The following is a 25,226-nucleotide window of genomic DNA, read 5'->3' as shown; positions in this document are numbered from 1 at the left end:
CTCACATATTCAATTTAAAGTAAAAGCTATTCTAAACTGTGAAATAAGTGAAAAGCCCAGTAAGGCTCTGATTTTCCCCTTGATTGTGATTTATGTTGTTGTTTGTATGTCAAATATTAGATTGTTTCCCCCAATTTTTGGCATTTTAGTGCCCCAGTTTTGCTAGTCCTCACACTGTGGTGCCATAAGCAACCCTGTGAGATGTGGGCAACTGCCTTGGGTATTAAAAACAAAACAAAACAAAAACCCGTCTTCGTGACCTGGTGTTGTCCTCTCTAGAAATCGTTTTGAGGAGGTGAATAGGAGAAGGGGGTCAACATTATGGTTGTGGAGGCAGTTAGACTTTCCAGACAGGTTTATGGACTCCTGGGAGCCAATTTCCTCTCTATCCTCAGGTCAAGAAGCAGCCAGATAGTTCAATGTTTTCCACTAGATTTGAAGATTACCAAGGCCATTTTCTGGGTGAGGGCTGGATGGTACTTTCTTCAGCGGTCCCAAGAGAGAGAAGAGAAAGAAACAGAGCCTGTAAAGGTCATCTGTCTGGAGAAAAAAGAGAGAGGAAAGAAAGTTCATTCTGAAAAGGGGCCCCGATTTAAGGCAGAGTTTTGAGAAAGCCCTTTGACAGAAGGAAATAACTTATGGGATTCCTCCTTCCTAGAGGCAGCTTTTTCCTCCTCCTAGTGCACTTCCTGAGGTAGGGAACTGGCCCAAGAGAAAGGACTCCATGTCCCATCCCAGATGATACTCCTGTGGGACTCTTCCTGGCAGAACTTGAAGCCTTGTGGGCAGCAGCAAAGGAGCCGCTGTTGAGGGGTGGGGGGTTCTCTTACTCTCTCCCACCTCTGGAGCTCGGGAGCCAAGGCCTGAAGTTCTCTGCTGTGGTTCTGTGGAGATGCTTATGAACCACACATCAGGGGTAGCGGTGGGTCGGTGCTCCCACATGAAACACAATATGGCCACATAAACGGGCCTCACTGCAAGAGCTTCAAGCTATATTGTATTCACACATTGTAAAGTAAAAATTCAGGTTTCTTATTGGGTGTGTGTATACAAACACATGTGGATGCTGAGAAATAGAAACTTCCCAGCTTAAATCAACCCTGGTGCTGCTCCACTTTCATGGTTTCTGGAGACTCCTGTTGCAAGTCACCATAAATCAAGGGGCACTGATTTCTAGATTGTTTCCAACACAGAAAGACCCAGTGGAAACTGGGGAAGCTTCTTATGGGGTTTCCCCGGGGGGAGGATGGGCATCGATTCCTGAAGCACTGGTGCTTCTCTTCTCTAGGGAAAGGGCCCTGTCCTGGCAGTCCTCTCTGCAGGTGGATTGCAATGCACACTTCCTCTCTCTGGAAGACACACTGGCCCCATTAATTTTGCAGCGCAAGGAAGAGAAGGACTCCCCTCCCTGAAACTTGCCAATCCCAGCCCTGGTGTGTTTGGACAAGAAGGACCAAGAGAAGGGGAGATGCTACCGGGCGCTGCTCAAACCTTTGTTCCACCGCAGTGCCCCTTATCCAAGGCATTTGCAAAGTCCATTCCGCACACCCTTTTCCACTGCCAGAAATCAGTCCGCTTCAATGAACCTCCAGACAAAGCTAGGGAAGTGGGCTCACTACCAGGCAAAAGACAATCATCGCGCTGCTTTCCTGCAAGCACTTTGAGACCTCACAGTCGGTGGCTGGCCCAGAAGGAACCTCCCCCTCCACTCCAGACCAACACCTGCCATTTAATCTTCTCTACATTGGACCAGAGGCTTGAGTTCCTGGATGTCTGCTCATGTTGGAAGATTTAAAAGTCGGTGCTATTTTTCACCATCCTGCAACACTTGAAAGGTACTTCCGGGTGCCAAAACTATCCTCTTTCCTCAAAAACAAAGAAAAAAAAAGTCATGTTCAAGTGTGTGTGCGTGTGTAGAAGGGGGAGGGGATTGTCAAGACCCTCTTGCACGCCTCTGTGAGAGCTTGATTTCTGACAAAAGGTTGGAGAGGAACCCACAGATACCTTTACCTAAACGTTGAGTCATTCCTGGGACTCCCCGCCTACCAAGGGTCTCTGGACACCCTGTTGCGTGTCTGGACAGAGCACCCTGGGCGCTGAGAGCAGAGTGACCCTCGTCTCTACAAATAGTTTCAAGGTTGGGCTCATGACACAAAATCTCCAGAACTCACGGCCCCCTGTTTTTTGAGACTGCGTGTAAAAAAGAGTGTAAACCGGGGGAATCATAGGCTGTAGAGGGATCGGGAGATTGGTGACGACCATATCTTCCCACTCGAAATTTGTGCCAAAGTGTGAGTTCCTCCGTGCACTTCAAGGTGCGCGCACCTCGCGCACGCGCGTGGAAGGAATGCCCTTTTTTGTTTGTTTGTTTTATTTTGTTCAAATATCTAAAACGGTTCGTGACCCCAAAGAGGATAAAAACGTCTGCTTCGGACAGGAGTGAATGAAAGCACCTAAGCGCTTCCATCCGTATTGCCGTCCATCTGTGCGACGGCCTCGCTGGCGAGCATAGAAGCTAAACCTGCGAGGCTTGTCCCCTCTCTGGCTGCGAAAACGGACCGACACATAGGGGTTCTCCAGGAGAGAAAGAGCTAAGGAGGCCAGAACGGGAAGGGGGGGGGCGGTGAGGGGATAGGAGGTGAACTAGTGGAACTAGTCGTCTGGTGGGACTGGCTGGTGAAGCCAAGTATCCGGGAGGAACGAGGGTCTCTGTCCTGGGTTCTCAGAGCCACATTCGGGATTTGGGATGGAAAGAGAAAGACGGAGGGCTTGGATTCGTGGTTCCTGCTGGATCCCTTGCCAAACTGTGTGGCGGAGCTTGCGGGGCTGGCTAAGAGATGCACTGCCCCGCGTCCTGCTCGGCGCAGCCCCAGGCACCCCCCATCCCACGCTGATTCCTCAGGAGGCTGGTAGGAGCGCGGGCGCCACAGTCCTCAGCGCCCTCAGCCCACGCACCGCAGAGTAACAGCTCAGGTGGCACAGCGGGGAGGGGCGGAGAGGGAGGGCCGCCGCCGCACGCGGACTCGCAACCCGGAGCGGCCAATCTCGCGGCTCACACCCCCTTCCCGCATCAGCGCAAGAGCCTCCCAGCAATCCTCCGCCCCCCATCTCCGACTGCGAGGAGCGCTCTGGATGGGGGAGTGAGTAAATAATTGGCCAGAGGCCCGGCTTCCCGGTTCTCGCTCTGCTTCCCTGCGGCCTGACTGCGCCCGGGGCTGCTGGGGCGACGCAGCCCCTCGGGAACCTGAGACCAGGTAACCTGGCCCCCGCCCCGTCCCGGGTCTGGGTGTCTGTCTGTGTTCCCGAGAATGCTCATCTCCTAAGGTCTGAGTCGGTTTTCTCCCGGTTGATCGCCATCCCCACCTCCTAGCAGGGGTCGGTGGGAGCGACACCTCCAGCCCCCGCGCTGACCCGTCTGGGAACGCCGCGATGGCGCGCGGAGTGCATCCCGAAGTGCTGGGTTCCTGGCGCCTCGCCCGGGAGCGCCGAGAGTGAAGGACCGGGAGGGGAAGGCGGGGACGTGGCGGGGGAGCAATCAATGGCTTAGCCCAGCTTCCCGCAGGAGCTACCGCCCATTCGCGGTCTACGCAGGCACCAGCTGGCGGCAGCATCTTTTAGGTACAAGCTCCAGGAAGGCAAAGGCCGGCTGGGGGGCCGGGAGCCCAGGGCGCGCTGCGGGACCCCAGCACCCCCCGCTGCGCCCAAGCCTCAAGATGTTCTGGGCTTTATGAGGTTCAGTTACGGCCGAGTCCTCCATTAACACCTCCCCTGATTATTGAGAAGCTGGAAGGGCTGAACGCAGTCTCAGAGCGCGTCTCCGCGCACCAGCCCACGTCTGTGCCCTCTCCCCACCCCCTCCTCCTCCTCCCGATTTGAAAGCATAAACTGAAAATAAAAGACAGGTGGAAGGAGCTGCGGGTCAGAGGTGAGGGATTCGGGTCAATTCCGAGAGAGAGAGAGAGAGAGAGAGATTTCCATCCAACGGTTTATTTATTTGTATTAACAGAGGAACCCTCGGCAACACCTGGAGACCAGCCCGCACCTCTGGCCGCCGCCCCCCGCCCTCCCTCGCCGAGGACCGGGTTCTTGGGGAAAACGTCTGGACCTCAAGGTAAGATCCGACGCGGGTTGTCTCGTCGGAGCGGTTTCCTGGCCTGGGCGTGCGCCCGGACGGCCGGGCACCCCAAGAGCGTCTCAAGCGCTAGCGGAGGCAGGCTGGGCTTCATTCGAAGCTGCCCAGGCTCCGAGGTCGCGGCGGGAGGAGCAGTTCGGACGCGCCCCAGCGGGGTGGTAGGAGACGCTGGGGGCCCCGGGCCCGCACCGCCCCGCTGACGCGCGGCTTTTCTCTGTCAGTGCGGCCACCATTACGGCGTGATCAGCTCCTTTTGCTCTAAGAATGCTGAACGGCACCACTCTAGAGGCAGGTGAGTTACACGCCAGGTTCCTTCTCGTTTCCTCTGCCCTTTTTCTTGGGCTGGTGTGCACACTGGGGTGTGTGTGTGTGCGCACACGCGTGTGCGCGCCTTCATTAGGTGAAAGAAAGAAGGGTGTGTGTGTGTGTGTGTATGTGTGTGTGTGTGTGTGTTAGAAATTACACCGCGCTTCGAAGGCTCTAAAAATGCAGTCTCGTTCAGTCTCCTGCCAGGATTCCTGAAAGCTGCGTTTCCCTCCTTTTGCCTTTCTCTTGAATGTCTTTGACTTCTTTGAGGATGGAGAGGGGGAGGTGGAGGTCATCGTGCCGCTGAGCCGAGAGTTGTCGGCAGCACGAGGGATGCGCCCTGGATCCTCCGTGGTGCTGCTGGGGGCGTCTCCCTACTGGAAGGGATGGGGGGTGGGCAGGGCTGACACCGTTTCTCATCTGTGCAGGGCTTAACTGGAAACTGGCTTCCCCCGCATTTTTTGTTCTATGCAAACCCCGCGCAGCCATTCCTAAGCGCGACCTCAGAGGACGCTGTGCGGGACGTCTCCCTTTATTCCCCAGGCGGCTGAGGGCCCACGGCGCAGCAAATGTCAGGTAAAGGGGCTTCGGATTTCGGATGTGGCAACCGCCCCCCACCCAAGAAGCCAGGGAGCACGGAGGACAGAGATTTGAAGGGAGCAAGTGACAGTCGGGTGGCTTTAAGGGTACAGAGATGTGCGTAGGTCAGGGCGCGTGGAAAGGTAAGGCCCTGGGGCGCTAGCGGCGCGCAGTCGGGGCGCGGCCCCGAGTTTCCCCTCGGTGCGGGAGGGCTCTCCCCGCCCCCAGCTCGGCTCGCATTCGTCCTGCTCCCATCTGTCTGGAGGGAGGCCTTCCCAGCAGGACTGAATCAGAGATGCGCCCGGGCGGCAGTGCCAGTCTGGACCTCTTTGAACATAGAGATTCCCTATGCCCACAGACTAGAGAAAGGCCTGGCGGCTCCGGGCCATCCGCTCACCTCGTGCCCAATGGAGCCGGGAAGACCAGGACTGAACGCTCGGTTCCCAGCCCCAGAAGATGTCAAGTTCGCCGAGCCCTGGGCTGCTCACGACGGTGCCAAAAGCCAGACACGGCTTCAAGAGCTGCATCTTTCCCCAACCAGTTTAACAGGGTCAGGAGGAAGGATGACCTCTACCCTTTGTAGGGCAAACCGCGGGTACAGGACCTTGACTTCCAAAAGTCAGATATAAAGAGAACTTAAGTTGCCAGAGCTCTCAAGAGATGGGTCTGCTGGGTTATTTTCCTCTCTGGAAAAGCCTCTTCTTCTCCCTGGGTAAAGCCATGCATTCCCTTTATTTCCCCTCTCCTGCCCTCTGGGGAGTTTTTCAGGGCCAGAGCTTGGACAAACTTGCCTCCTTCGTGGAGATTCCAGGACCTTGAACCATCAATCCCCTACTGCTCTGCCCAGCTAGAAACCAGCCGCCAGCTTTTCTGAAAGCGGCAACTGTAGCCAGATGGACGGATCGCAGAGCAAAGAAGAGAAGGGACTGTGTGTGCCCAATCGTGAGGAGGGTTGCCACCCGGCCAGGGTTCTGCCCCACTGCTCTGAATTGAGCTTTGAGTTGAGGGAGGAGCGTTGCGATCCTACTATGGGCCACAGAGGAGGGGAGAGCCCCTTGCACCTGTCCCATTTAGAGAGGCAGAGCCCCAGGAAATGAACCAGGGAGCACTCTAACTTTTATAGAGCACTCTGTGCTATCCTGAGGGACACCGGTCTCCAGTACCTCTTCTCCAAGAGGTGAAAGAAGACAGAGCTACAAAGATGCTCTCCTTAAAGTGCTTACTGCCCTTCCTGAGTGAGGTGGGCCCTCTTAGGTAAACTTTTGGGGCTCCGAGACAAAAAGGATAGCCCAGATTACACACCCAATTCTTGGAATATCTCCTCCCCATCATGGGCATCCTCTTTAAGGAACAGGGAGAGGAGGCAGAGCTGGGCGGGTGGGGAGCAATTTCTGCAAAACTAGAAAGGACCTCCCAAACTCCAGCAGCACCCCCTAGCTTTCTGCAAACTTCCTGCTTTGGCTGAGACTGCTGGCAGTACACTTCTTTATGGAAAGTAGCAACACCCATTGGGTGCGGGAATTTACAGGCTGAGTTTTATAAGAAAAAGCGGGAATAGCCAGGATCCAACCCCAAAGCTGACTGTAGAAAGTGCTCTGCGCTGCCTGTACCTGATAGACGGTTAACAAATACTTGTGGAACAGATTAATGGATGAAGGATGGTTTACAGGACTTCTATGATTGGCTTCCTTGGAGTCTTCACAGAACTCTGGCGTTTTCCTGGAGTTGTTTGTTAAATTTTCACTTCATTAAATCTCCAAAGTCTGTCTCTTATGAGAACAGGGTTATGTTCTTGGGTTCTTTGTTGTTTGGGCTGAGAAGGACCAAAATTCAACAACAGCCAAACCCAGTTCCAACACCCCCATTTGGTAGGCAGTTGATTGGGAGAGTGGTAGTTTAGTCTAGAAATGAGACAAAGCTCGTCCCTGGATTGAGGTCCCAAATTTACATTTTCCTTGGAGCTTCCGTGGGTTAACTGACTGATTTTCTTCTCAGAGTCTCTCCTCTTTCTCCTCCTTCTCCTCTTCTTCTTCCTCTTCCTCCTTCTCCTTAGGGTCTGAGTCCATTTAGCTGCTGACTTGTGGGAAGGCAATCTGCCCCTTTGTAAGAGGACCTGCTGTCTCTGAAAGGGTTGCTACTCCCAGCCCCTCCTTGGGGCCCTTCGTTTGTGCACGTGGGTTTGAAAAGCTCATTGATTTCCATCCAAAGGGGCTAATTACATTACTTACAGTAAATAGCAGCCCTGCTGTCCGGTAGGGCTGCCAAAGTGAGGGGGGGGGGAGATCTCCAGCTTAGTTCACTTGATTGGCTTCATTTTTGTGTGAAATTGTGTTTTATGAGCTGTATTCTGGCACCCGGAGGACTGTAACAGCGTCCAGTCTGCGAATAACATTATTTTTGACCCTGAGAAAAGAGCAAGGGGAAGCAGTGGCGTCTTGGGTTTCATGGAAGAGGTGACTCCAGCAGCTTCAGAAGGCAATGCTTTGGGACAGGAAGTCGGACTGTTGCACAAGTAGTTTCCTTCCTCCCGGCGTTCCTTGTCTGCCTTTCCTCCCTCCCTCCCTCCTTTTCGCCTCCCTTCCTTATTCTCCTTCCTTCTCCCTCCCAGCCTTAGCCCCCTTCTCCCTCCCCCCTCCCTCCCTTTCTTCTTCCTTCCTTCCTTTCTATTTCATTCTCATTCTCTTATTTCTTCCCTTCCCCATTTATTCCTCCTTCTTCCTTCCTTCCTCTTTCTCTTCCTCCTCTCTTCCTTCATCGTTGCAGCTTTGACCACTGTTCCCCTAGAGAGAAGCAAGTCTGCCACGAGGATACTCCTCTGAGGTATCCAGGATGTGTCGAGACACGAGCCTTTCCTGGGAGAGCCGATGGTGGGGAGCGGTGGCACACAGGGCAGGCAGGGGGGAAGGAGAGGAGCGGAGCCCTGGCTTTTTCCTTTCTCTGCTTAAAGCTGGGTTGGTTCCTGCCGCTGCTCTATGCTTCGGGCCCCTAGGGGGCTTCTGCTGGTTTGAATGAATCGACAATATCGGAGTATTGTGGACACTTTTTAATAGGGCCAAGGAGGGGCCACCGCTAGCGGGAACAGAGGGAGACAGAACAATCCTGCCTCTTGTGAGGCTCAGGTCTGCCATTCTGCTTGTCAACTCTCACCTTCCCCTCCTCCGCAGCGAGGAGCCCCTTTCACATCCTCTTAAATGTGCGGCGCATCCAGTTTTACAAGTCCCCTGTCCTGCCAGGGTGGTGGGAACAGCACGCAATAGGCCGTGCACCTCGTCCTGCAGGGGTCCTCCCACAGAGGCTCATATCCAGAAGTTTCAAGTGGGACACTAGGATCACCAGCTGTTTACCTTCAAACCTGAACTGGGGTAAAAGATATCTCATCCTGTGTCATGGTTCAGTAGAGGACCACGCCCCCCCCCATACCCTGTCCTCTACATTCATTTTTTAAAAAAAAACCTTTTTGCCAAAACTAAACTTCAGAATCTTTTTCACTTTGGGTGATGTTCCAGGCCCTGGTAGGGTGGAGGGCCTCTAGGGGAGGTGAGGTGGCTCGCTTCTAGAAAGTGAGTTGAGGAAGAGGGGACGGGAGGAATATCTGTTTAACATTAGCTTATTTGGGGTCCCCTGTAAGTTAGGGACCATAAAGTCCCCAAGGAGGAAACCCAAAGTTTGGAGCTGACATCCTGTATGCCTTGAGCTGGGGTCTGATCTTGAACTTGGATCATATAGGCCCCTTTCCGCCTCCTGCACCAGGGCGGGGACAATAAGGGCTCCTTCTCCTCCTTTAAAACATGATTACTGAGAACTCTTGGAAGGGTGTGTGTGTGTGTGTGTGTGTGCGTGCGCGCGTGTGTAGGGGAAGTAAATGCCCCCTCCTACTAACCCCCCCTTCGGCCCCCTCCCCTTTGTAATGTTTGTCCCTGCTTGCCCATCACCAGGGGGTTGAGAGGAGTATGACAGGTCTTTGTTGTCTGAATAAAAATCCGTGGCAGCTCCAGGGAGAGAACTCCTCCTACTAAATTATCAAAAATGGGCTGGCTTTAGTCTCTTAACAAATTGGACACAGCTACGGCAGGAGCAGTCCCCAACCCAACCTACAGGCACTGGGAACTTGCAAGCAGCCAGGGACCGCTGAAAATAGCACTTCTTTTTCTTTCTTTGTGTTCAAAACTATTTTCTTTCTCCACCAGATTTTGTTTTCCTCCCTCCGCTGCAGTTGTTTCCCATTAGTAACTCGATCTCTCGGTCTCTCGGAGCAGTAAGATTCGCCTTCTTCGCCGCCTTCCCCCTCCGCCCCTGTTTGTTTGTTTTCTGCACATCTCCTTCAGGGAGCCGCTGGGGTTTCCCCCCTTCTTTTTTCTTCTTCCTTTTTTTCTTTTCCCCTTTTCCAAGCAGACCAATTTCCACTCTGTCTGCCTCTTTCTTCTTCCCTCTCTTCCTCTTGCCGTCCGTCCCCGCGCGTCTCTGCACTCCTCCAACACGCAGCTCTCCGTCCCTTCTGCTGCTTCCCTCGGATGAGCTGAGAGCCGCGGGCGTGTGTATATGGAAATAGTGGGGTGCCGAGCCGAAGACAACTCGTGTCCTTTCCGTCCCCCAGCCATGCTCTTCCACGGGATCTCCGGAGGCCACATCCAAGGCATCATGGAGGAGATGGAGCGCAGATCTAAGACCGAGGCCCGCCTGGCCAAAGGCGCTCAGCTCAACGGCCGCGATGCGGTAAGGAAGGGCCCCTCGGCGGCGGTAGCCTGGCGCCCCTGCGCGCTTTGCGAAACCGAGCCTCCATTCCCTGGATTTCCGAGCTGAGGATGGAGGGTCCTAGAGACGTCCTTTCCAGGCCGCCGGGCGGGTTTTCTCCGGTCTGACTGCCTGCGGGGGCTAAGAAAACCCCCTTTCTGACTTGAAATGTCTCTGCAACCGAGACCCCCGAGCTCTTTGAAATGTCTCTGCAACCGAGACCCCGAGCTCTCCACTCGCTGCCGCAGCAGGGAGGGCCACGAGTGAGAGGATGGGGATGTCCTCTTCTGCAGACCTCAAACTCCGGTCGCCGGGCGCCTCCCGGGCGAGGATCGCGGCAGGGAGGGCGAGCTGGGTGCGGGCGATGCGCGGAGGCGCGCGCGGCCGTGGCGCCCCCGCCAAGCGGCAGCCCAGGTGGCTCTAGTCTGGGTGTGATGACGGGGTATTTGGAGAAATCTCAGACTTGACTGGGCTGGAGCGTCTCGGGACGCTTGGAGCTCGGCACTGCCTAACCCAGCGATTTTCGGGGTTTCGGGCAGCCCGGCCCGGTCCCTCTAGCGAAACAGGACTGCGTTCAACTTCCGGGCCGGGCGGGTGTAACGGGTAGGGGGAAATCTAATAAAAATCCGGAGGAGCGGGGCACCCAGTCTAAGCGCGAGAACTTTCTAACCCTTAAACGATGTAACCAGCTACCACTGTTACTACTATTCATATTAATAAAAGTCTCGTCCAATTAATAAAGATTGATAATCTATGCGCTTCCCTTTCCCTCTAACGAGCCAGAGGGGGAAAACTACAGAAGTCTCCGGAAATGATTTCAGCCAAACAGAGCTGTGTCGATCCTACGGCTTCACACCGGGCATTGTAGTGCAAACCAACCCGGGAGACTGCCCCGGGCGGTCAGTGGTATTTTGGGTTCCACCCAGGAGCCGAGTAGGTGGAGGTTTCCACATTTGCAACACAAATGCAGTGTGGAGGGCCCCAGGTCTCAGGAAAAGGAAGAAACTTTACTTTCCCAGGCCCTCCAAAGTTTTGTGGGGGAAGTCCAACCCATTTCTGCTAGTCTTGAGGGGAAAGGATTAGTGGTTACTTTCTTCTTTTCCTTTTTCCTTGTTGTGGCTATCCTGTTTAAAGCCAAAAAAGCAACCCAAATCCGAATCTCGTGGCGAGGTTGTGCTCGTCACTGTGAGGTTTCCTCATCTTCAGCCGGGTCGGGGGATAAGCACGCGGAAAGCTTAACCTGGGCACCAAACAGATTTTCAGGACACAGTTCTCCCCGCTATGTTAGTAATGGGGAAAGGGGGACTGTGCAGAAGGGACTGGACAACAGACTCTTCCTGGGAACAGGCACCAATATTTATAGGATCAATATCCCCGAAAATTAAAGAACAGCCAAATATACCCCGGTCAAAACAGTGTCGACCACAGGTATCATAATCTCTTCCTTCCTTTTAAGTTAACGCTGCATATAAGAATTTAGAGAAATGGAATGGTTTCAAAACAACCTGTGTTCGTTCAAATCTCCTTTCCATTCCCAGGTAAAAATTTCCGTTGTTTTATTTTGTGTGCGTTGAAAGCCACAGTTTTTAGCATGTATATTCAACTTCGGGAGCATCCGCCGAACCATACTCAGTGCGCTCCTAGCCTTTTTAAAAGAGGCTCGAGGTGGACGGCTTGTCTTTAAGGTTTTAAAAGAGGGTGAAGATGGCCTGCCCGTCTTAGGTTAATAATAGTCTCGGGAGAACGCGAACGCGGGGTTCAGGCAGACACTGCAGAAAGGGAATGACTTGCAGAAGGAAAAATCGCTAACTTTTCCTCGACGCCTTTTGCCTTTGCGCTGTGGCCCCTGACCCTTGCCGCGCTCCCCAGACGACTGGAATTCGCGCTGCGGGGAGGGAACTCCGGGTTGTGCGTGCGCGCCGCGCCAGGGGCTCGCTCCATCCTCAGCGGTGCGATGTGCTTGCCTTGCAGGTCATGCCCCCGCTAAGCCCGGAGAAGCCTGCTCTGTGCGCCGGCTGCGGGGGCAAGATCTCGGACAGGTACTACCTGCTGGCTGTGGACAAACAGTGGCACCTGCGGTGCCTGAAGTGCTGTGAATGTAAGCTGGCCCTCGAGTCCGAGCTCACCTGCTTCGCCAAGGACGGTAGCATTTACTGCAAGGAGGATTACTACAGGTATCCCCGACCCCATCCTTTACGCCTCGGTACACCTGGCGGGGTCACCCACCCCAGCCCGGGAGCCTCCTCTCCGTCCCCCAGCTTTCGCCCCTTCGGGGTACGGTTATCAGTCCCGAGACCGGGGAAGTCCATTGCACACGCCTTCAAGCCGAGCCACCCGCGAAGGGCGGTGACGGTGGGTGGGTGGAACACCAAGTTCAAGAGCTACCAGGGACTATCACCCACTCCCGGCACCTTCACAGCTCAGTAGAGGGAATCTGGAGACTAAAGCGGTTTTTTCTTTTTTTCCGTTTACTGCGAACTGGGCGAGACCGCACCTTGGAACTGAACTGATGTCCTGGGCGGCGGGGAGCCGGTATTAGGTTTTCGTGAGGGTGGCGGGAGACCACGTAAATGACCATGAAAAGAAATAATCGTCGTTGGTGAAACCCAAGCCACTCAGTTCTGAGTTCCCCTTGCTGCTAGTTAGAACCATGCGGGCTAGCCTGGAGAGTAACCTCTAGGGATGTTTTTTCGTGCTTCCCAGCAATTTTTCTTTCTGGAGTGGGAAAGAGAACTATGTGCAAGTGACCTAGCTCTGCTCTCAACCAAAGGGAGAGAGGCGATTAAAAAAGAATTAGATTTCTTCTGCAAAAGCGTCTGTCTGAATGATTTCATCCACACTCACACATCCCTAAATAATAATAATACAACCCTTCGGAGAATGTTTTGTAACAGATGAAACCCTCTCCTTGGCATTGCAATTAAATATTCTTTACATAGCGTTTGAGTTAGCTAGTATGGGTTTGTTTGATTGTTGGGCTTTTTTTTTTTTTTTCCTTTTTTGACTTTAGTTTGTTTTTTAAGTCTTAACTTTACAGAGAAGGAAACTAAAGATGTTACCCTATTCTTCTCATTTTAACCTAAGGGTTCTTTGTTCTGGTTCACCAGAACAGGTCAATGAGGAAATAAATTTAATGATCAAATGGACGGACCAGCGTCCTCTTCTCCCGGAGCCTTCTTCTCCCGGGGAGCCCTCCTAGGTGTCAGTCTAGGACCACTGCTGACCAAACCCCAGGTGTCATGGGTGGGAAATGGCTTGCCTTTGCCTCACCCTGCTCCCTGACCTGACTTTTTTTTTTCTTTCCAGAAGGTTCTCTGTGCAGAGATGTGCCCGCTGCCACCTTGGCATCTCCGCCTCTGAGATGGTCATGCGCGCCCGAGACTCTGTCTATCACCTGAGCTGTTTCACCTGCTCCACTTGCAACAAGACCCTGACCACCGGCGACCATTTCGGCATGAAGGACAGCCTGGTGTACTGCCGCGCCCACTTCGAGACCCTCTTGCAAGGGGAGTATCCACCGCAGTTGAGCTACACCGAGCTGGCGGCCAAGAGCGGCGGCTTGGCCCTGCCTTACTTCAATGGCACAGGCACGGTGCAGAAAGGGCGGCCCCGGAAGCGGAAGAGCCCAGCGCTGGGAGTGGACATCGTCAATTACAACTCAGGTGGGCCCTTACTACTCCCCCCTCCCCCCTTCAGCCCTGGCCTGGGGCTGTCCTGAGAAGGATTCCATAGAGTCCTTTCCCATTCAAGAGCAAAAGGGGGTTTTGCTTAACATGCCTCTTTCGTCAGTATAACTCCCTTTCACCCAAAAGAAGGGGAGAGAGAGAAGGAGAGAAGAGAGAGAAGGAGAGGGGGAAAGAAGGAGACATGGAGAAGGGAGAGAAAGACCTTTATTTAGGTTGTGGCAGAAAACACAGTTCATGACCATGAGGCTGCAATGACTTCCCCCAAATAGGCAGAGCCAAATCCTTGTTGCCCATTAGTTAATGAGCCCATTAGTTTCTGGCTCCCAGTTGGAGCAAAACAGCCCCAGGGCAATTCCTGTGTGGAAGCCAAATTATAGATCCTGGAGGAGGTTTTCCTATATACTGAAGGAAAAAAAAGTCTTCAGAGCGCAACTCCAGTCTGCCTAGAGAGGGCAGAGACTGTGGTCACCAGCCCAGAGTTAATCAGGAACACAGTTGGCAAGAGTGTTGAAAACCAAATCCCTGTATCTGGGTGAAAAGCAGCTGTGGGGGTAGGAATCAGTCTCCACAGCTGAGCTGGCCTGCCCCTTCTGTAGGTCAGGCTACTCATCGAACCAGCTCATTCCCTGTATGATAAACCATCCGGACAACCAGACCCTTTGGAAAAATGAAAGAAGCTCCAGGTCAGGCCCACTGAGGAGTCTTAGTTGTGTGACAGGCTGCTCTTCTGTCCTCCACCGGCCTTCCCTCTTAATTAAAAACAAAATGCAGGCAACAGGCCTGACAACACACTTTCTTCTATGCTTTGGGGGACACCTATCATTTATCAGTCTCTCTCATTCGCCGCTTTCCAGGGCTGGTGTCTGCCAGGCTCTCTCTCCATCCCCCAGGTGAGGATGGAGTTGGACATTGCAGATTCTATCTTCTTCCAAGCAGGAAGCTTGGAAGCTCTTCTTGAAGCTCTTCTTCGAGTTCCAGACACTGGGAAAAGGGGTCTGGAAAGCCCAAGGTTAACATTTGGGAAACTAAGGACTGGTTTCCCATGCCACGCCCCGTCCTGGATGGGAATCTCAGAGGCAGGAGACTCGGGCTAGAGGGAGTCCATTCTATTGGAAGGGACCTTGGGGACCTCCCTGGAGCAACCCCACTCTGATACCATGAGCACCCAGATACCAGCCAAAGCACGGACATCCCAGAACACAGATCTTGCTGATTTTTTTTCTTCCAGTTCTCAGTGCCCAGTGTGAACCATTTGGAACTAATAGTCCTGCTCTGAGCTGGGAGTTTTTAGGGGAAGCCTCTCTGAAGAGCAGGCTCCCCTAGCCCTTTGCTCGGTTCCCTCCTGGTGTTCACTGCCTATTTAACCGAGGGGAAGGAATCCCCTCCTGGTCATCGCCGCGGGTGGCATCCCACGGAGATTAGGAACCAGGGAGCTCAGCGCCACTGCGCTTGTCCCTAGAGGGTTCATGCCAGGGTCGCTAAACCAAGGGAAAAGAGCCGGCTGGCTCGCTACAGACCCCACCCGGGCGTGTTTTTGTTAAGGCAGCGGGTGCAGCCCCGGGTTTTGCCAACCCCCGGCTGCGGGTCGCGGCCTCGTGCTCGCCCCTGCTGCGCTTCCGCAAGGGCTTTTGGTTCGGGGCCACTTTGCCCAGCGCGCTCATTTCATCTCCTTTGATGCGAGGTCCCCGGAGCAGGACAGGCAGGGCACTAATTGTTCTTTATTAATAGAAGATGACATCGGAATCTCGAGGCGCTCACCAAGGCCCTAATGCCCTAATTAGAGAGAGACAGAGACAGAGACCAAGAGGCCGAGACCCACATAACAAGCCAGTCCTTTGGAGAGGGAATCCTTCAGCCCCGAGAAAGTGTGCAGAAGGATGGAGATTTCTAGCAGCAATACTAATTTTTGTGCTAATTTATTTAATCTAACTAGCTAAATTTGATTTTGTCTTGGGTCTTTATGTTAAAAAGATCTGGGGAACTTTAAGAACAGTAGAATTTAGTATCCCCTACTTCTAGAGCAGGCACATTTATTTCTTAAAAGAAAGAAAGAAAGAAAGAAAGAAAGAAAGAAAGAAAGAAAGAAAGAAAGAAAGAAGGAAAGAAAATCTCCTTCCACTTAGGTCTTTAGTTTGCAGATTGGTGCTGCAGTCAAGGTTTATTGAGAAAGGTGATGCTGTTCTGCTCCTGCCGGAGGAAAGGGTTGCTGAGGCCTCCTGATCCTGAGTTTGTAGATCACACCACTTCAGACTGGATGCTTTTTAATTAGCATCCACCCCATCCTTTCTGGACTTTTCCTAGAGATACAAATGAAGAGGATATACTTCTTTAAAATCAGGTGAAAATAATCTTGAGAATTGGGTTAAAGGTACAGGACCAGAAATCAACCTCGCTATTAAAAAAAAAAAAAAATCTTTATGACTCTAATGCCAGTTTGTTACAAAACTAGCAAAAGAAAAGCTTTGGCAAATTTAAAACATGTTAAATAGTAGAAAATAAAATGCACCCCCAGTTTTAACTCATTATTTTAGCTTTCTCTGGATCTTACATTGCCATCTCTGCTGAAATGTAAACTAGTCTCCGAAAGAGTGACATTTACACAAAATAAATATAATTTATACGTTTGTATATTTTTCAAAACATTTACAGAAAAGACATCCAGAGAATATGTGAAACTTGGTAAAGATAACTTAGTGCTTGATGTCTGGCAAATGCCTTTAATGAAAATATTCCTAATTTGGTTTATCCTTCCTTGTGCAGATACCCGGCAGATATTTTAGAAAGAGACAGAGTTTATTTGGAATGCTGGATTGAAATGCAGCCCTCCAGGGGTGAGAAGATTTAGTCTAGGATAGGCAGCTGTAATTTGGGTAATTTGGCATTAATGTAGAGACTACATCTTTGCTAGTTTTAAAAATCTCCCTTCCTTAGGTTTTTCTACGATTCCAAACTTCAAAAGCTCCTGAGGTTGTTAAATTAGCCTGGCACTGACCCCTAGTGGTCTCCCAGGGATCAGTTAGTTCTCAGAAGGTTACACACCTTCAGAACAGAAACTCGTTCTAGTATAGGTGACCACTTCCTAAGCGACTGGAAAATGAAATATTTAGATCTTCTCACTGACTTTATAATGCCAGATGTGTACTTACAAGTGTATGGTTAAAGCAGTTTGAAGAGCGTTATCATTTCATCTCATAATTCAGGGGGAAAAACATATATAGCTTTCAAAGTAGACCCAGGGGAAACACAATCACTTGCAAGTTTATATAATGCATTTGTTGTTAAACACAAACAATTTAGGATAATGCACTGAGTTACTCTGTGGAAGAAACAGATTGCTCTTTTAAGTTGAATAATATGATGACACTGTCACAGGAAAAACACACAGTATATCTCTTTAATAAAGGCCTAACAATCTCTTTATACACTGGATTGTGGTCTGTGTGAAAACAAGTCCCATTATTACATTTAATGAACTAAAGTTATCTGCTGAGTTTTTAATCAGCTATAATGAATAGAGAACACATACTCAGAAAAGCAGTTTAATCAAACTATTCTATAATTGTTTTTCATAAACTTCATTTTAAAGACTAATGGAGTACATAGTGAGGTTAGGAATCATACTCAACTCTAAGAAATATTATCCTGGGGTGGGGTAATAGCTAAGGGCATTATTTAAACACCGAGTTAAGTCTTCTATCTCAAGTGTAATGTTCAATTTGATGTGCTGTTCAGGAAAAGTTACATGTTACTCACATATAAGAGGAATGAAATTGTATTTGAAGAAGCCTCCAATGACTGAATTGTGCCTCTTTGACCATTTTGTTGTGGGCACATTTATAATCTTGTTGTGAAATATAGCTCAGTTTATTAGAGGTAAGTGTAGTTTTATCATAGGTCATAAGATGCTCTTTCATTTGAGGATTGGAAAGTACAGTTTTGTAGAATATTTCAACCCAACACATCCCCACTGGGCTAAAATAGTATAAAACATAAAGTACATTCTTTCTCTTATCTCTGAGTACATGTTACTCTTCTGATGCAGTTTAAGGAGTCTGTGTTCAACATTTATATATATATATCTACTTTGGATTCCATTTGAGTTGACTTGATTTTTCATTAATAGTCACTCAATTTTATTGATGAGCAAAGATTCCAAATCTGGGTAAAATGCTTTTGAGACCTGGCCCTGTACTTGACTTAGGGGGCCCCAAAGTGAATGTTACATAATCTTTCCCTCATCCTCCCTTTTACCACATGTGCCCTCCTACTTATGCACCTTATGGAAATATAAACAAAGGAGACATTAATTCATGCTTAATGTAATGTCTTCTTACGTTAGAGAGAATTTCTCATTAAATGGATTTTGTGATGAAATCTGAACACCTCTTGGTTGATGACCCAAACTACTGTTTCTGTATATATGCTGACTTACTAAAAATAAGTTTTAGAACATAATTCTAACCAGATCATAGCAGACAAATAATAATCTGGCAGAAGAGCTAATATTAAGAAATGCCTTACTTTCTACAGATTCAGATTTTGTCTGCCCCCCAGCCAAGTGACACGATCAGGTTGATTTTATATATTCTATTATAATGTACTAAAACGTAGGATGATCGGATCTGACAATGCATCATGTTAATCACCGAAGTAAGGATTTATTGATTTATTTTTGAAGTCAGGGTTTGAAGAAAAAAAATACCATGCCCTGTAAGTTGAGAAGTTCCCTGAATCAGTCAATATTTAGGGAGAAATTTCATTTTGTAATCCTATTTTCTTTGCAGAGCTAGTAGGTTATCAGAAATGGCCTTTTCAACGTGCAGCTTCACATCCTGGGAGGATGACTTTCAGGTTGGTTTCAAAGGCTAGTTTGCTTTGCCCTCAATGCTGAGCTGGGTTCTGCAAGGAGAGAGATGTCACCCTCTTTCTGCCAGGCCGGCTAGGGGGCATAGCTCAAATGCCACTCACACATCCACGGCAAAAAGGGCCAAGATCTGAGCTGAGACATAAGCGCCATCAGTGTCTCTGAACTGTGAGCTCTGGGGAGTGCTTCAGGCATGAACTGAGTGAAGAGAAGTCTGGGCTCATTCTCTTTCAGAAATAGTTATTAAAATAACTCCAAGGGAAAAGTATTTTCTTCCTGGGATTGCCTAGTGTTAAGCAGTTATAGCTAAAACCCCTCCAAAATAATAGTCTTAGGATTACATAGGAAATGTACAAGTTCTTATCTTGTAAATTCTTCCTTTTCTCCAGCCACTTTCTACCTTTTTCCTGACTGCAAAGACTCTAGGAATATCAGGAAAAAAAACCCTAAAAATTGGGAACTGACTTTAGGTTCTTCCTTAGTTGGTGTGCTCTCAAAAACTCTCAGATTTGAAAGAGCTTCAGACAGTATGTTTCATTTCACAAAGAGACAAAATACGGAGTCTCTAAAAACTGTGTGTGTGTGTGGAAGGGCAGGTGCTGATATGCATAAACATATTAGAGCTTTTCCTTTTCACTCTCGGATGTTTCTTTCACACTTAGGACTTTCTTGTCTTCCCGAGCTTTCTAGCAACCATTATGCAAAAGAGAGGATTTATCTAATACTTTTCTATTACGTAAACTTTGGTTGTGTCCATATTAAGAGACTGGTTTGGCTGACATTGGCAATTAACCTCTTTGTTTGGTCTAGATACCATTTGTATCTTGGGGGACAGCCTTTCCCCTGGTTGCTTTATTATCATAACATTATACAGCCCGTCACCACTGCCCCTAATACCTGACTTGACACTGAGCACTTGCTCGTTTGCTGTCACTGCAACAGGTTGCAATGAGAACGAGGCAGACCACTTGGATCGGGATCAGCAGCCTTACCCACCCTCGCAGAAGACCAAGCGCATGCGAACCTCCTTCAAGCACCACCAGCTCCGGACCATGAAATCCTACTTTGCCATCAACCACAACCCAGATGCCAAGGATCTCAAGCAGCTTGCTCAGAAAACAGGCCTCACCAAAAGAGTTTTGCAGGTAAGAAACCTCCATCCTTGGCTGTGTATACCTCTCCCTTATCCTTGCCAGCAAAAAGAGTTCTCTTCCCGGTTTAGAGCAATACAGATATTTCCTGTACTGCTTTTTGTTAGTTTACTTTAGTTATCTCCTTAGAGTGTAGGCAGAAATTTTGCAGGGGCTTCCTGGAGGGTGTCCCAAGACAGACCCAGGATCTTTTAAAGTGCACCCACCTTCTCTCTGTAGATGGAGAGATGGGGCCACCAAAATCAGCACAGCTTGCTTCACTGCTCTGTAATGTGGCTGATCTTATTTGTACACCTTGTGGCTTTAGAGAGTTCCATTCACATTAGGCTCAGTACAGAGTTGACAGGGGGACCTGCTGGGGCTTTTGTATTTCAGCAAACTCTTGGCAGCCCCACTCACAGGCCAGTACCTTCCAAATGCAGATCAACCCTTTTTTTTTTTTTCCAACTCCTGAAAAGCCACAACTACAGATAGTGTCTCAGCAACCAACTGTAGCAAGTATTTTCCCATTTTAGCAAACCATATCTCCAAACTAAACTTTGAGGGTTAGATGTGCTGTCCAATTGTTTTCCTAAACTCACAATGGTAGGAATATACAATTAACGAAATTGTGGGTTGCTATGGGTCACCTGTGATCCTCTGCTACTTCTTAGTGACAAGTTGTACACACTTAAAATTCCACCAACCAGTTTCTGGCTGCTTGTGTTCTGTGGCCCTGGGTTTTTCCTATGCAAAGACTACTTACCATGTGCCAGACTCAAGGATAGCTTGAAATCTGTTTCAGTGATGTTCATTTCATAAGAATCATTCTTACTTTGCAAAACTTTCAGTGATCCTGCCCCTCCCCCATTCTCAAAAGATAACAAACAGGTAAGGAATCAGGATATATTTTTCCCCTTTATCTCTGTGCCTTCATTTCCAGGGTATCTCCACTTAAGTATCAGTTGTCCCAAGTAGTACTTGTTAATGCTGGCGGGATATATGCACTTGAGAGAGTATCTGTAGCATTACTTGAATTACTCTATTCTAAAAGAAGATCCCCCCCCCCAAAAAACCCTCCTCTCCCAAGAAAAATAAACAATTTAAAAAGAAAACATACATTTAAAAAAAAGGAAAGAAATAAAGAAAGAAAAGCAAGCAAGCAAGAACAAAAAAAAAAAAAAAAAGAGAGAGAGAGAGAGAGAGAGAGAGAGAAGAGAAAACAAGGAAAGAAAGAGAGAGAGAGAGAAAAAAAAAGAAGTATAAAATAAACATCGGTAAAGAAATCAATTGGGATTGGTTTGCAGGTTTGGTTCCAAAACGCACGAGCCAAATTCAGAAGGAACCTTTTGCGGCAGGAGAATGGGGGTGTTGATAAAGCTGATGGCACGTCGCTTCCGGCCCCGCCCTCAGCAGACAGCGGCGCTCTTACTCCACCCGGCACTGCGACCACTTTAACAGACCTGACCAATCCCACTATCTCTGTAGTGACATCCGTGACCTCTAACATGGACAGCCACGAATCCGGAAGCCCCTCACAAACTACCTTAACGAACCTTTTCTAACATTGGTTTTTTTTTTTTTTTCCTAATTCTTCCTCTTTTATTATTCTAATTATTATTATTTTATTATTTACAATACCTTTTTTTTCCTAACCCACAAGATATTTGGGAAATAAAAACAACAGCTTCGTGTTATTAGCATCTGCAGCCACTTGGCAAATGAGTTTACAGTATTGTCTTCTCTACAAAGTGTTTTTTTTTCTTTGTCTATGAAGTGTATTTGTTTTTGTTTTTGTTTTTGTTTTTTTTTTTAATTAGATCTTTTCAGTTGGTAAGGGGAGTTTTTGAATTATTCTAATAAGTGCCTCTTAAAATTGTATGTTACTTATTTCCAGAATCTCGAAGGAAAAAAAGTGGTATTATGATGGGTAAACAATTATATTCCCAGTTAAATGATTAGGGTAATAAATAATCAGATAATTAAAGTCATTTTTAAATCTTGGGATTGTATGTGTATTTATGGAATTTTGAAAACTTCACATTGTTTTTTTAATTTTAAAACTGAAAAAAATGTTTTGATTATTCTTTTTTCTTACAAATGAGGAATATGATTAAACAAAACATTATCTATAGCATCTCCAAATACTTAAGATTAATTAGGAGGGAAATCTGTTCCAAGGATATGACTTTTCCTTCTTTTCGGGATGTACATCCCAGCAAAACTTGTTAGTTACTTGTTTCTCAACATTTGGAAAATACTTATACTCCCTCTGTATCTATGAAAATTCCGTATAAAGTTTGAAATTCTATACTTTTAACCAAAAGCTAAAAATGATAGTTGTAAAACCATTGTTTCTAAATTAATTTTTTTCCTAGGGAAAATGGAAATAAGCAAAATATAATTTTTTAAGAAGTTAAAAAATCAGTATAATTTAATTGATAGATCTATTAATTGGCTTCAGCTGTACCATGATATTGTATCTGGCATTCTATATGAATAATGTTTCTTTTTTTTTTAAACCTTAGTAGACTAGTATCAACAACAAGAAATCTTTGTTTTGTTTTGCTTTATTTTACTTCAGCATAGGTTGATACATTTGTCAGAAAAAAAGACTTTTCTGACATTACAGATTTAAAGTTATTAGTCTTAAAGTAGATAAACTCAGAAGCCTTGTGGATGCTGATCTGAATATATTTCCTAGTTTACAGTAGCATTTTTTTCTTTTAATTTAAGCTAAAATCTTAATGGTCTGGGCAGTGGTGAATGTTCACCTATATGCTTCTGTTGTAGTTAAATACCAATTAGATTGTGGATTTCCTAAAAAAAAATAAATAAATAAAAAAGAAGTCAAGATATATGTCTTGCTTTAGTGGATTGTTAAGAATAACTTTGCACATATTATCCACTTTTTGGACCCCTTAAATCTCCTTCGGTGGTCAAAGTGGCTATTTAATAGATTTTAAAGGTGTCCTTCTGGCTGTATAAATGTGTGGTTACATATTGACAGTTCACTGCCCACATTAAAGTGCATTATTGTAACTTTTGCTCAGGGTCTTTAGAAAATTAGCACAGAAAGTAGCTTATTTTTTAAAAAAAAAAGATGGTGGAAGATAAGTTAACACTGTAACAGAAGAAAGGTGTGATTGCCATTATATATTTAGCAAGTGTGGTTATCATCTTATATGGAGCTTAAATCTTGACTTTTCATATTTCTATTACATTTTGGGCATTTACCACTAACCAGACCAAACAACCTTGGTAAGGCTGAGATCTTATTAATACACTTTTACAGGTAAAATATTGATACTTATAAATTTTGTTCTTTGACAGAACAATGTATGGTACTATAGATCTACTTTATTAAGTAGACTAATTATAACTCAGTTCTCCTATGTGCCTTATGATATAACTTGGAAGTAAGTTTGTGAAAAATCAGGATATATGTGTTGTTTGTTAAATTAACTGTTTTAAGCCCTTTTGACACCTCACTAGTTTTGTACTGTTTTACCTCTTATTTCCGAAACTCTTTTTATGGTGTATCCTGTTAGAGGGGACAAACATGTCATAGAAAGCAGTTGTGCACTCTTTCAAATATAGTTGATAAATTCAATAATCTTATATATTGAGCTTCGTGTTTATAGTACAGTAAGTGGTCTAGCAAAATTGTCCATGTTTCTTTGTTTATTGATAAATGCATTGTATAGAAACTATTTCCCCTAAATATTTATGGACCAAACAATTGTGATATATCCTATTAAATTTGTGTGAATAAACCGTTTTGAATCTAAGGAGTTTTATTTCCCATCAGTTTTATTTAAGGTTTAATTGTACTAGTGTGTTTCCAATATCTGTATGTAAAAGTTATTAAAATGGTAATAGAAACAATTTTTAAATATTCAAACATACAAATAGTTTTCAGATTTCCAAGCTTTTGATTCATTTTAAATGTACACACCATTGCATATACAATGTAATTCAACTTAGAATTGCCTTTAAATATATTTTCTTATAATAAAAAGTAATGCCCCACCGATTTGACTCCGCCCAATTTTTAGAATTAAAAACAAGATCATTAGCAGATAAAGTAATTGCATGAAAAGAAACTTAACTATGATTAAGATTTAATATTAGGTCTATTGAGCACAAATGGATATTTGTAAATCAAAATAGAAATTGCAGACCCCTAAAAGCCAAGTTGCTCTGTAGTTAATAAATTGTCACTATGATTTTTTTCAGGGAGAACAAATCTTGGGGCATTACAGCCAAACATCCCGACGTTTGAAAATTCCCTAAAGTATTAAAAGAAGGGGAAAAGTTTGATCGGAAATCCACTGCAGTGAAGACAAAGACAATATTAGGTTATGATAATCATACATTTTAAAATCTATTGAGCCAAAAAAAAAAAAAAGAGAGAGAGAGAGAGAGAGAGACTTAAATGTCATTTACTGAATGTTAACAAAAATTCTGTTCTTTATGGTGTCTAACACAAATGGAGGCTTAAAGTTATGTGGTTTAAAACAAAATTAGATAAGCCGTGTATAAACCAGAGAGCAGCCTGGCGGTAATATGCCCACCCCATATTTGAAGAAAATTATTATTGCTAAAAAAAAAAAAAAAATCCCACACATTTGTCAAGCACAGTAATTGTAAAATAAAGTCCAAAAACATCCATTTCACTTGCTTGCTAATGTGTACTAGTCCTATCTGTTTATGGCATTTTCTAATTGTAAATTCGAAGAAAGCTATCACTCCTTTGAGAGTATAGGATCAAAACCCAGTAATTTTAGTATTATTGTTTATTCCTTCCTTTTTAAACAGAAATCTCTGCATGCACTTTTACATCTGTCACTTCTAGTGTACATCTCTGTATGATGACTTATCTTTGCTGTTTCTTGTATGATAAATAGCTTTCATTAATAAACATTTTATTTGATGCAAACATAGTTAACTTTATGTTAAATACACACTGTTGAAATTCCTTTTGAATACTGTCTTAAGAGGCAGCACGTACATTTCAAACTTGTGATACTTAGGGAAAAAAAGTCCAAACAATCTAATGAAGCGAAATTCTGATAGTCTAGGATAAAAGGACCTAGTTGGTTTTTAACTTTTCATGATTTTTTGTTTGTTGTATTCAATTGACCCATGTATTAAAAATTTAAAAAAAAAGCAAACATAAGTTACAACAAAAAATAAACCTTAGAGTAAACTATCCTATAAAATTTCAGCAATGTTTTTAGATTATTAGGTTAAAATTTATAGATCCTCTGTAAGTTTACATGTTTGCTATGCAATGAGCAAATTTATTAAAGTATACAAATATATCCTGAACTATGAAAAGATCCAATCTTTGCATAGTTCAAATTACATATGATATTACAAACAAAGGAGCAAGTGGAAAGAAAAACAAATATGTAAGAATGAGGTTTTTTTAATTGTTAAAGGGAATATTTGAAGAAAGAATTTTTTAATGATTCTTATTTAGCTGTATATCCAAAGCATATGTTAAACAAATTAACATATAACTTTCCAGAAAATTTTTCAGTATGATGAAATTTTTATTATATACAAATGAACCCTATGTAAATGATGTAACTTTTATGAATGACAGACATTAAATATTTCACTTACATGTATTTTCAGAACTTTGAATGTTTTCTTAAATGCTTTCACTTCCTGAATGCTAAAAAAGGGGAAAAAATTTAAAAAGAGAGAGCAACTTACCAATAATAAAAAAAGAAAAAAAGCAATGCACCATGACAAGTAGACTATTTTGAAGGATCATGAAACATGTT

The 25,226-nt window shown here is 46.2% G+C and overlaps 1 protein-coding gene across 3 annotated transcripts; it reads left to right on the top strand.

The window, feature by feature from the left end:
• The first annotated feature begins 4,010 nt into the window (after positions 1-4,010).
• LHX9 (LIM homeobox 9) lies at positions 4,011-24,370 on the top strand. 3 transcript variants are annotated; one of them, XM_004756215.2, is made up of 7 exons: positions 4,011-4,111; positions 4,354-4,424; positions 9,612-9,730; positions 11,720-11,922; positions 13,055-13,410; positions 19,241-19,443; positions 20,736-23,659. In XM_004756215.2, the coding sequence occupies exons 2-7, from the start codon at positions 4,397-4,399 to the stop codon at positions 20,991-20,993; spliced, it is 1,167 nt and encodes a 388-aa protein (XP_004756272.1). In that variant the 5' UTR covers positions 4,011-4,111; positions 4,354-4,396; the 3' UTR covers positions 20,994-23,659. The 3 variants fall into 3 exon arrangements, with proteins under 3 accessions (XP_004756272.1, XP_004756269.1, XP_004756278.1); XM_004756212.3 differs by lacking the exons at positions 4,011-4,111; positions 4,354-4,424 and having other exon boundaries at positions 8,992-9,730; XM_004756221.3 differs by lacking the exons at positions 4,011-4,111; positions 4,354-4,424; positions 20,736-23,659 and adding an exon at positions 23,668-24,370 and having other exon boundaries at positions 8,994-9,730.
• Positions 24,371-25,226: the final 856 nt, after the last annotated feature.

This window comes from Mustela putorius, unplaced genomic scaffold (assembly GCF_011764305.1).
Source record: "Mustela putorius furo isolate JIRA1106 unplaced genomic scaffold, ASM1176430v1.1 tig00001012_pilon_pilon_pilon, whole genome shotgun sequence".
Lineage (NCBI taxonomy): Eukaryota > Metazoa > Chordata > Mammalia > Carnivora > Mustelidae > Mustela > Mustela putorius.
The sequence above is the reverse complement of the archived record's forward strand: the minus strand, read 5'-3'. Positions and strand labels throughout refer to the sequence as shown.

Bases quoted from the DNA above. Each gene is read 5' to 3' on its own strand.
- LHX9 (XM_004756212.3), top strand. From the start codon at position 9,557: ATGGAAATAGTGGGGTGCCGAGCCGAAGACAACTCGTGTCCTTTCCGT. The intron at 9,731-11,719 runs GTAAGGAAGGGC...CTTGCCTTGCAG, and splicing joins AGCTCAACGGCCGCGATGCG to GTCATGCCCCCGCTAAGCCC. The intron at 19,444-20,735 runs GTAAGAAACCTC...ATTGGTTTGCAG, and splicing joins TCACCAAAAGAGTTTTGCAG to GTTTGGTTCCAAAACGCACG.